This window comes from Bufo bufo, chromosome 2, assembly GCF_905171765.1.
Source record: "Bufo bufo chromosome 2, aBufBuf1.1, whole genome shotgun sequence".
Taxonomy (NCBI): domain Eukaryota; kingdom Metazoa; phylum Chordata; class Amphibia; order Anura; family Bufonidae; genus Bufo; species Bufo bufo.
This window is the reverse complement of record NC_053390.1, coordinates 604,896,558-604,909,324: the sequence shown is the minus strand read 5'-3', so window position 1 is coordinate 604,909,324 and position 12,767 is coordinate 604,896,558. Positions and strand designations below refer to the sequence as shown.

At 40.2% G+C, this 12,767-nt stretch overlaps 1 protein-coding gene across 1 annotated transcript in view; it reads right to left on the bottom strand.

The window, feature by feature from the left end:
• LEF1 (lymphoid enhancer binding factor 1) overlaps positions 1-12,767 on the bottom strand; it is a 126,107-nt gene that overhangs the window by 55,540 nt on the left and 57,800 nt on the right. The window contains 2 exon segments of the mRNA XM_040418383.1: positions 4,715-4,805; positions 7,332-7,464. Of these exon segments, the coding sequence (XP_040274317.1) occupies positions 4,715-4,805; positions 7,332-7,464 (224 nt within the window).

The window sequence follows — 12,767 nt, the reverse complement described above, 5'->3', positions numbered from 1 at the left end:
TTGACTTAGTAAAGTAATAAATCACAAATTCGCAATATTAAAGGGGCTGTCAAGAAGACTACTATGTTCACATGCCCTATCAAAGAATAGAGACATCACAGTGGGGCAGGGAAGTCCCCTGCCCCACACCCCATGGTTTAAGTCAAATCGGAGAGCTCCTCCGTAAGAAAAGCTCTGTAAGGGCAGCTCGAGCGGTCGATCTGTATGGCCGCCATGTACTACTGCATTTCCCCTGCAGCGTTTGCTGCAAATGAAATTCTGACGGTAAACAGCTTCTTCCAGCAAATCAGACTCTTTAATAAATTTTAACACCTTCTTCTGGACCGTAAAAAATATCAGAAATCTAACACATTCTTCACTTTATTCCAGGGCTTGGACATCTTAGGCTCCCAAATGTTTAGGACTGGACTTTAGGAGTAAAATTAAAAGGATTACATAATAGGACTAGAAAACAGGGCATGTTTTTTTTCTGTTTCAGAAACAGCGCCACTCTTATCCATAGGCTGCCCTTGGTATTACAGTGCATCTCTGTTCAGTGCAATGAAGGAGTTGCTCATAACAAAGAATTCGTTTATCATTTGCAAATCTCAACAGATAAAAATGAAAGCCAAATCTTGTCGGCACTATATGATTCTGTATAAGGCCTCATTCACACGTCAGTGTTTTGTTCAGTGATTTTGAGCCAAAACCAGGATCGGCTCTAAACACAGAACAGGAACAGATCTTTCCCTTATACCTTATCTCTGTGGAGGCTCCAGTCCTGGTTTTGGCTCACAATCACAATCAGGCTTAGGACTCATGCACACGAATGTATTTTCTTTCCGTGTCCGCTCCGTTTTATTTTGCGGATTGTTCGCATTACGGACAAGGATAGTACTGTTCTATGAAGGGCCAAGCTGTTCCATTCCGCAAAATCCGGAATGCACACGGATGTCATGCGTATTTTTTGCGGATCCATTTTTTGTGGACCGCAAAATATATACGTTTGTGTGCATGAGCCCTTAAAGGGAACCTGTCACCAGGATTTTGGGTATAGAGCTGAGAACATGGGTTGCTAGATGGCCGCTAGCACATCTGCAATACCCAGTCCCCATAGCTCTGTGTGCTTTTATTATGTAAAAAAACTGATTTGATACATATTCAAATTAACCTTAGATGAGTCAGAGCTTGAAAATATGACTCTTCTCTGGTCACACAAGTAAGATATGACTCTTTTATGTTAATTTGCATATGTATCAAATCGGTTTTTTTACACAATAAAAGCACACAGAGCTATGGGGACTGGATATTGCGGACATGCTAGCGGCCATCTAGCAACTCATGTCTTCAGCTCTATACCCAAAATCCTGGTGACAGGTTCCCTTTAAGGCTCTTTCTATTTCGGTTTTTATTATATGTTTTAGTGAATACAGAAACCAGCATTAAAATGTGCACATTCTGTATAAATAAACACAATATAATGAGTTAATAAAGGCCAGACACAATCTTATAACTTGGGTCTGCCCTCTAAATGAAGACCATCCGTGGACAACAAGGCAGTGATAGGATTTTGCTGTAAAATATAAATGGCTGTAGTACTGGGAGATCGACTGGTTTTCTTTATGTAGAAATGGAATAGAGACAGGAAAGTCACCCATATCTTTTTCATGCTTGGGGTAATGTTCTCTACACTTGACACATGCCATGGCTTCAACATACTGTAGGTCCTCAGTATTATAGCAGAGTTAATTCATTTGGTAACAACTCAAGACAATATAAACTCTTACAGAAAATGTTTTCTTTTATGAAATACTGAAATCCTTATTTTAGTAGTTTGGGAACTGTGGCCTTCAAAAACATTAAAATATACATGTTTTCGTGGCATTGGGCCCACTCATCCATGTGCAAGGCACTTTCAACCGATTCGGGTATGAATCCATCCTTGCAGATTACGTACACCCATACATGCTCATACATGCTGATTGTCTTACCTGGGGTGGATAGGATCTTTCAACAAGACAATGTGACATGTAACACAGCTAGAAATGCATGAACAAGACTTCAAAGTACTAATCTGACGCCCTAAATCAGTAGATTTGAGCCCAATTAAGCATCTTTGGGGCCACCACGATCATTGAGCTCGCTCTATGGATCTTCCCCCACGTATACTCCAGAAGCTGTGGGATGCACTGCAGTCAGCATGGCTCCACATACCTGTGACCACCTACCAGGACCTTACTGAGTCACTCCCAGCCTGTCTAGCTGCTGTCAGTGCTGCACATGGCGGTTACTCTGGATATTAGCTGATGGTCATAATAATGTGACTCAACTGTGTAAATCTATCTTTGTGGCTATTTGCTTTTTGATTCTCACCAATCAGTTAAAACTTTGACTGTTTCCAGATTACACTAACAGAGTTGTCCATACACATAATAGAAAAGCTGTCTGAACCTGCCGATTTTGGAAGGACCACCCAAATATCTTATGTGTGGGATGTGTGCCAACTCTCCCTGAAGATGATGTCAGAGAAAAGTATCGGCATGTTGACTTTCAGAACCCAATGTTTTGTTCTCAAACTATATAAACCACTACCAGACTCCCCTATCTCCACTGTGAACAGATGCATGCTCGGCCAAAGAGCATGCATGTATACGGAGGAGTTGAGAATAGTTGTTGCTTTGGCCAACAGGTATTTTAGATGCATGGACACCTTTAATTTACCTCTAAAGCTACAATGCTGCATAATATGAAGAAATGTCAGCTATGATGAGTATTGGGAGAAATAGATGCCAACTAAATGACCAGTCAGCCTGGCTGTATACATCCTTCATGACCATCATAATCTCTGTCTCATCCCATTCTCACCACAGACAGGATTACTCTTCTTGAGCAGTTGTAATAAATCTTTGCTTTACATGAGTCAGGAACAGGGACAGGGAGCAGTGATGCACAGAGGCTTAAATCACAGACCTGAATCATTCATTAGCAGTCATCTGTACAGACTGACACAGCCAGGCACAACAGCGTGTGAACCTGAACTTTACCTGGACAAGCTGTGTAGGGCACTTTATAAGGTGTCGTCCTCGTGATATAGCCCTTTTACATATAGCAGTAGCATGTATCATCTATGCTGTGTCCTGTCATCATACTGGTTGTTATATAAATTACTGTGCCAATAACTACAGATCTTCTCACTTTTATATAACTTCAGGTTTACTGACCCTTTGGGTACAACCACATGGCGTGGTTATGATGTGGCTGTGCTGTGGTCGAGTACCGTGCAGCCGTATGGGCCCCAGACGGCTCTTGTTACACTAATGAGACTGAACTGTTTAGTCAGTCCTCATCGCTAATGTCCATGCGGTACCTTCAATACTGTGCGGCCATTAACAATGCAGACCGACTAAACAGTACGGCCTTCATTAGTTAGAAACAGCCAGCTGCAGCCCGTACTGAAGCCACACCGTGTGGTTGGACACTTTTGCTCTCACAGGACAGTGTCAAAATAGTAAAATGTAACTTCTAATAAGAACATTCAGTTCAGTTTTCGCCTCAGGCAGCAGAAAGGTTAGGTGCACCCCATACAGATACATGGTGGCCATCAATCACAGCCTAGAGGGGAGAAGTAGGAAAAATGCTCTCCTACTAAATACAGTATATGAGTCTCTTAGAAACTTTATTGCTCTCCACTGGCAAATGGAAGAATATTTACTTGAGCACAAAAACTAATATTTTTTTTTTAAATCAGACAAATCTCCTAGTAGTTTCTCTTTGCTCAGTATTCTGCTTCTTGTTTTCTGAAATTCCACATTATTTTGCAGTTCTGCACTGCCAAGAACTGTCTGATTTTGAGAGTTTCTGGATTACTGGATACCACATTAAAAGATTTTCTCAGTTTTTCTGCCACATATGAAACATTAGCTGTAACAGTATAGTAATAAAGTAAAACATTTCAACCCATAGGGGCACATTTACTGGAGACTGGTGTCTCATAGGTCAGTATTAGTAAAAAGTAAAATGCATTAAATTTGTTAAGGCTACTTTTACATCGGCGCTTTGGTTTCCGGTTTTGAGATCCGGCCGAGGATCTTAAAACCGGAAGTTTGATTTAACATATCAGGATGCATCCATTCCGTTAGGATGTAGTTGTGTTAAATCGAAATGGAACAAACTGGATCCGTCACTAAAAACAATGTAAGTCAATGGGTGATGGTTAATAATTTTTTTTTTTTAGGATCTGAAAAAAAACGGATCCGGCACCATTGAATTACATTGCTTTTAGTGACGGATCCAGTTTGTTCCATTTCAATGATCGGACATAAAACCGCAGCTTGAAACGGTTTTGTATCCGGTCACAAAACGGAAGGCTACCGAAGCGGAATGCATCATGAACGGAGCATACCCCATTCACAATACATCTCCGCCGCATCTCACAAACGTAATGCCAAAACACAGATGTGAAAGTAGCCTAAGAGGCGCACGCCTCCTAAGTAGTCACATCATCTGCAGTTCATGCACCAGAAACAGAAATCTAATCCAGCTAGGTAAATTTCCATTATAATTTACACCAGTTTTGTGGCATAAATGATCGTAAATGTGCTGGGCAGTGGTGGCTCCAACCACGTTTTAAAAAAGTGGCGAGAACAGTGAGAAACATAATAAACTACAATCTTTGTACATCATAATACTGGCGTACAAGTTTTCTGCATGTCCATAGTCTGTTTCTAAAACTTACCAGCCGAGAGGAGGAGTCATCTGGCCAACACCACCAGGAGACATTGGGTAGAAGGTAGGTAGGTCAGGTGCTTGATGATGCCTGTGCATGCCTGTTGAAGAAGAAGAATGTCATAGCATTTAGGCAGTCACAGGATAGTCACACCAGCACTTCTTTTTCTTGCTGTAAATATAACGTACAACAAATAATGTTAGGTTCCAGTGCAAAGAAGTGGTAAGTGCTGCTATTTTACCCCAGAGGACATTAATTCCTTCTCAGCCCTCAATGGATTAGTCACTGTCCTCCAGTTCTGTTCTATTTTTGATGGATGAGGAAAAATATACATGAACAGCATGCATAATGCAATAACCATGAAATTTACATTTCTAAGGTGCTTAGGCAATTTCTGATTTAGATTTTAACCCCTAAGTTACATGCTGAGATACCCTGGCCCTACACCAACAGGAGATATGCTTTAACCTAAAATCTGAGAGAAAATACAAGGTGTTATTGTGCTCTTGGATATTCTCTGATATTGTTGCCTTAATGGAAACTTTTAAGTTAAAAAATTAAAAATAATAAAAAAGGCAGCTGCCCAAAATAGGCTTAAATTCAGCATAGATTAGGTACATTACATTAGGGCTTGTCCATTAACTTACATTCCCTAAAGGTTGCAGTGCATTTTTTTCCTCTCCGTTTCAACCACAGAGGATCAGTGACTAATTATGAATCATTTTGAGGCTTCTAATGCTCACTCTTGATATGATTCACTTGGTTCCCGATTGTCACTCCAGCTTCTACTAAGCTCTTCATCAAGCTGACGCCTTTGGGCGGCAAGGTCAAGCTGTTTTGCATTGGTAGTACTTTTTGTAGAGCAAAAATGATAGGAAGAAAAATCCCATAAGGAACTGCACATCTTCTTTCACTATGCTGGGAATGAAAACCCTACAACAAGTAGACCAAACACCTTGCCACAGACATCTAATCCCCTTCCCAAATGGATACCAGCTTTCCGACACCATAGTTCTCAAGCTCCAAGCATGCATGAGAAGGGCTCAGCATGCTTAACCCCTATTATTACTCGCATATTTCATGACTGCTCTCGCTTTGAATATACTTTTCCATCATTGTTTTATAATGTAAGTGATTTTAGTTTACATTTTTGTGAATTAGATCTAAATCTGCAGCAAATTTGCCTAAACCCATGTTGGTAAATGTTCTACATTGCATCTATATGTATGTTGTCTCATGAAAACCATGTAAGCAATATGACACTAAGATCTGGATTTCTAAGTATAATAGGATTCTAAGTATAGTAATAAGATTATCAAACATGGTAAATACTTTATCAATCTTCTATTAATACAGTAAGTGAACAGTAAAGCTGGGGTCTGCTGAATGATTTCCTATAAGTACAAATAGTTATTAGGTTGTTTGACTTTTTTGTATTCTTTTGCAGTATGTAAAACTGTAAGCTATTACTTTCCAATGTCTAAGGTCACAGACTCCACTGTGCAATCGACTGCCATCTTACCTTCACTTGGCCTGTCTTTTCCAATTGATATTTGAATGTATATTTGAAAATTAAAAAAACACATGTACTCTGAATTCATTCTGTCCTTTGTTCCTGTTCATATTGAAATTTAAAGGGTAAAAGTATACTTCCACATGTGATATCTTAGAGTCTGATTTGTCCTTCTCCACTGCTAGTGTATGTGAGATAAATTTGCGGAAAAGTAAGGGACTATTCCGAAGACATTTCTGGTCAAAGATGTCTATGTTAGGAGATTGAAGATAAGGGTTTGCTGAGTTCATTTTGTATTTATTCATTTCTAGATTTAGTGTTTGTTTAAAGGGGTATTCTGATAATGTGAAGTTATCTTATACGGTCCGCAAAAAAAACTGGAACGAACACGGAATGAAAATACGTTCGTGTGCAAGAGGCCTTCTCCTGTGGATGGAGGGTAACTTCAAGTTATTTAAATCTTCACACAGGAAACCCGATTCTAACCTTAAAAAAAATTGAGGAGCCTAACAGTAATATAAGGCAATTACAGTGGATCAGTGGTAAGGCAAAAGGAAAATGGTTAATGTTGTAACCATTTTTACGTGTTGTTCAATTTACTATATGGGTAAATTTTAGAGCAGTGCAACAGTATTAGTGAATGGGCACCACTGAGCGGTTGTATATGAGTGTGTGTCTGGATGAGGATTGGGGAGAGGCTAATTGCAGCTTTCAGATATATAATGTCACATATTCTAATGTCCTGGTTTTTCCTATTCCTTCCACATTAAGAAATATGCAGCCATATCCACAGACAGCTGTTTCAGGATGCTTGCCCCTCATCGGTACAGAGTAGGATTCTGGCTGGCTAAGTGAGATGCCTTGGATACAGCTTAGGTAGGGTACTGGCTTTGTATGGAGACTTACTGGAAGCGCCATAACAGCTGTCTAGAGATGGATATTTGGCTTGGCTATTCTCTCTTGTCATGCCCCAAGGCCTGTTAAAAAGTCTGATTTCGGCTCATAAGGAGCCACATTCACAAGCTGACACTAGCAAGAAGGTTCTCTTTCCTCGGGAGATACCTTTTTGCATAAAGAAGAAATGTTTCATCAATTCCGATCAATAATCCATACCTTGCTTTGAGCCGACATCTGACGGAATATGTGAAGGGTGAACTCCAGGGGCGAAGTGCTCATCACTGTATGTAATGAGAGGGGTGAGGGGATGCACTGCATGCGACGGCTGCACCACTGGGACCTTGTTTGACTGGAACAACAATAAAAAAAGATAAAGAAAGTAAAGATAGTTTCCCAATAAAACGAAAACTTAGGGTTTTTACTGCAATTTAATACCAAGTTAACGTCTACATAACAGTTCTCTACAAAAAGAAGCTGAAATGGCTACAAACTCTTGGATTCATGTTATTAGAGGAGCATTCGGCCATTTGGCTAGCTGTGTGGTCAGACATTTACTGTACATATTTAAACATGAGACAATAGTCCAATATCTTGCACTTGGTAGTCCAACCTGAAGTAGTCTATTACGTTTACTACTGCAATATAGCAGAAACCACAGAAATTTCCACCTTCCTATATTCACTATCAATACCAATTCCTATGTTCACTTCTTTTACATGTCCGCGATGACGTCCATGACAAGATGGTCAGTGGTTCATCCGTGAAGGATCCACTTTTGATCGTGTGTCTGTCATTCATATTCCACAGTGGAAAATTAATTCCCAGAACATCTCCTACCAATGATCTGTGAAAATCACTGACAGAACACAGATGTCATCCATGTTGTGTCAGTGTTTTTCGCGGACCCATAGACTTCAATGGGCATGTTTGGTCTGCATCATGGACTAAAGTAGTGCATGTCTACATAGTTCCTGGAAAACCACTTATCTGTGAATAAACACATTAAAATCAATGGGTACGTGTGCTGTCCGTGGAGAACATGGACAGCACACATCCGCCATTCACTGACGTGAAAAAGGCCTAAATCCTGCAGCAGTTTTCCTGAATATAACATAAAGGGGTTGTCCAAAAGTTGCTGATCTTTTTCCAGAAACAGCTCCACTTTTGTCATGGGCTGAGTCTGGTATTGCAGCTCATCCCCTGTCCACTGGAAACAAAAAAAAAATCCCAGATAATCTCATACCCCATTGACATGGGAAAAGACTTGAGTCAGGCAGACCGGAGATGAAGAGGTACAAAGCTGTCTAAGCACTAATGCTACTTTCTTCTAGCACATGGCAGAGGTCTCAGCGCTCCTACCCCCAACAATCGCACATTGTTGGCATATTTTAGTGATCTCTGTGTACTCAGACAACTCTTAAGAAAGACTCATTTGCTAGTGAAGAGAACAAACATGAATCAGAATAACTATATTTCTATATGCAGACATGTAAAAAGCAAAAGCCTAAAAACAGTCTTTCATTTTGTTTTCATCCCCAGCGCCTTTTTCTTACAGACCACAAGAAGTTGCATTACTGTATCTTATTAATGTCGGGCCTATCCCTCCAGTCATAAAGCTCAAGAAAAAAAAAATCCAGCACCATGAATTCTCACTAAATTATGCCATCCTAGCTCTCCTTTTAATTTTACGGTTTTCAACACAGATTTGCTTTCCTGTGGGAAGAAGATAAGAACCTAAGGATTTTAATTTAAGCTCTGGCCTTGTCTTATATTTTTTGCCGGTTGCATAGTGAACACAGTGCCGGTAGGTGTGTCAAGGATTAGATCTCTTTTTTTTTGTCACTGAATAACAAAAGATTTATAATATCTTACAATTTTTTATGAGCTGAGTTCCAGGTTGGGGGGGGGGGGATATCTGGCTTGACCCTACCCTGTCCTTTTCATATTCTATATACTATATAGAGAAGGTTTAAAGTCCAAGATATAAAAATCATATTGTTTGTTAGCTGTAGGAATGCTTTTCATTCTCATATAGCACAGCACACAGAGGTTTTCCTGGGTCTTGTCAAACTGAATACTGATGCCTGCTTTACATGGTATCATTTGGACCTCATCTGACACACTCAGCTTCTGAACCTTCCTCCGACTCCTAAGCTCTGCCTGCTTTAAATATTTCAAATATATGCCAGCAGCTATTTCGTAGAGCCCCTAGATATGGGGACAACTAAATACTGATTAAAACTAAATTCTTTCAGAATTTCTCATACCATGTCCTTCTCAATATAGTGTGATTTATTCCGATAGATTGCTGGGGCAATGATAGGTGGAAGCGCAGGGTGCAATTTATGGATTTAAAATAAAAAAAATTTAAAGGGGTTGTGTCACTTTAGCAAAGGACATTTATCATGTAGAGAAAGGTAATACAAGGCACTTACTAATGTATTGTGATTGTCCATATTGCTTCCTTTGCTGGCTGGATTCATTTTTCCATCACATTATACATTGCTCGTTTCCATGGTTACGACCATCCTGCAATCCATCAGCAGTGCCTGTGCTTGCACACTAGCACTAGCCTATGGGAGCTCCTGTAGTCCTAGCCAGCAGAGAGGCCGGTGCTTCGTCCTATACTGTGCAAGCGCGACCACCGCTGTAGGATTGCAGGGTGGTCATAACCATGGAAACTTGCAATGTATAATGTGATAGAAAAATGAATCCAGCCAGCAAAGGAAGCAATATGAACAATAACAATACATTAGTAAGTGCCTTGTAAACTACATGATAAATGCCACTTGCTGAAGTGAGACAGCCCCTTTAACTTTATCTACATGATAAATGCCGGTTGCTAAAGTCAGATATCCCCTTTAACATCCTGATGGGTGCTTCCCTTTAGTTCAGTTAAATGAATGATTATCTATATCTGATACCTATCATGTGGACCTTTGGTGGCCAGAATTCTGAAATAACTGGCTTGGGGACCATCGGAAAGTGCCTCTACCAATGCTCAGACATCTCAAAACATAAAATTCAAAATCTGATCACCGACCCACCAAATATCAAACGTAAAGATTTCTTTTAATATTACTTTTTGGTAAAAGATGGCACTTCATACATACAATAGCACCTCTTATATAGAGTTTGGATCCTGGGCTTATAATATTTTTCAGCCATCAAGGGGAATATCTGGTCTCATACAATGCAGGGTCCGGCCAATGTGCTAGAAAAACATAAAACTAAGGCTACTTTCACACCTGCGTTCGGTGCGGATTCATCTTGTATCTGCACAGACGGATCCGCACCGATAATGCAAACGCTTGTGTCCGTTCAGAACGGATCCGTTTGCATTATTCTTTCGAAAAAAAGTCTAAGTCAAAACGGATCCGTCCTGACTTATATTGAAAGTCAATGGGGGACGGATCCGTTTTCAATTGCACCATATTGTGTCAGTGAAAACGGATCGGGTCCCCATTGACTTACATTGTAAGTCATGACGGATCCATTTGGCTCCGCATCGTCAGGCGGACACCAAAACGCTGCCCGCCTCAAAAGCGGAACGGAGACCAAACGCAGCCAAATTGATGCATTCTGAACGGATCCTTATCCATTCAGAATGTATTGGGGCTGAACTGATCCGTTTTGGGCCGCTTGTAAGAGCCCTGAAACGGATCTCAAAAGCGGACCCAGAAACGCCAGTGTGAAAGTAGCCTAAGACAGAATAGCATAGTAAAATCTCTATTTTTTGTCTACTATTTAGCAAAGCATGACTGGCACATTGTCTACATCATTCATGTCAACTCTTCTAAGAAGAACCACATTTGGGAAGAGGAACATCCAAGTCATTGTGCAGGATGGACAATAGTGGTGCTGCTGATCAATGTTGGAAGCTTCTTGAGAAGCTTTAGGTGACATGATCCAGAAGGACCTGCCCTTTGACCTACTGTCAGCTACACAAGTTTCTGATGTATAAACACAAGTAATTACTGGAACTAGTTCATTGTCCTTTGGCAAAATAGCAGCAAGCTCCCATCTTCACACTCTGATGTGCAGCACAAAGCTAAGTAGAAGCAGTTCATGATTTGCTAACACATCTGTTTTCCCTAAGTGTCTCTTCCGTTTTCAAGGCAATACTCAAGATATGCAATCCCTTGTGCATATCGCACATAGCAGAGGCCTTACAACATGATTTGCAAAGTCTCTTTGGTTAAAAGAAGACAAAGGAAATAAGCATCTTCAAAACAAAATGTTTGTTCTTCATCCACATACTCCATAATTAATCCGATTTTTCCTCAGTGGACTTCTTCTTACAGTTAATACTTCTGACAGAGGGAGTCAGTTTGTAAACAGTTATTGGATGGGAATATGTAACTCTAAGAAATCCCGAGGTGGAAATGAGACACACACACAAAAAGAAAATATAAAAAATAAATTAAAGAAATGAGAATTAATAGAAAAATATTTAATATAACTTTAAATGGCACCTTCCATCTAGACTTTCTCTGGTTCATTAATAATGGACTTAATGGGAACGCATGAGATGCTACTACTACTTTACCTACGTAAAACTCAAACTAGGTGCTGACATCATCTTCCTAGTTCCTTTCTCAAAATGGCTGCTTTGCACATGTAAAAGTGATGGGTACATTGGAGTTGTTCATCCTAAAGATAGGTCATCAGTATCTGATCGGTGGGGAGCCGCCTCCTGACACCACCAACGATCAGCTGTTCGAAGAGGAGGTGGAGCTTGTGCAAGCACTACTTCCTCTTCATGATTACAGACTCCAGTACATGTCATATCGGAAGTCTCAGAGGTGCAGTGTAATTACAAGTGCTTGTTCCATTCACTTGAATGGGATGAGCACTTGTAATTACATTGCATTGCTTCAAGCGAGAGAAAGAGCAGTATAATTTTGAAGAGGAAGCAGTGCTGATCGGCGGGGATCCCAGGAGTCTGACCACCACCAATCAGATATTAATGACCTATCCTGAGGATAGATCATCCATATGTACTGGCTGCACAACCCCTTTAAAGACAAAGAACCAATTAAATAGCCCCAGTAGATGTATGAACTGTCTGAGGCACGGAAGCAGGGGGCCATATTTTTTTATAGATGTGACCTCACAGGATGTAGAAGCTTCCATTTCATCAAAGGAATGAATGGCTCTATATTTAGCATGTCCTACTACTGAAGAAAGAGGTCAAACCTACTCTTCACATGAAGGACAGACAAAAGCACCCAATTCAGCAGTTACATGTTATGGGAAAAGAAGCCGTGGTTACTGACCACAGCTACAAATACAGGACATTGTTCTTTGTCCATGGGAGAGCCCTGGACTCCTCACCTTTGACACACATGTAAAATACTCACTTTTAGCTGGGAGAAAAGAACATTCTTTCTCCTCTGTAAATCTCCAGTTCCTTAATTGCTTTCATACTTAAACTGCCAGTTGATTTATATCCATGTCAACGTTCTTTTAAGGGTTTTTAACTAACCTTGTAGAATGAAAAACCTACAAGTTGTTCGAAACCATAGTTGACCACCCATAGTCTTCTATGTGGCCTCATTTCATAAAATCCGCACGAAAGAAAAAATTCTGTTATGTACCATCTCATGTCATATTATGGAGATATTCTCTGCTGGAAATATTTCCTCTAGT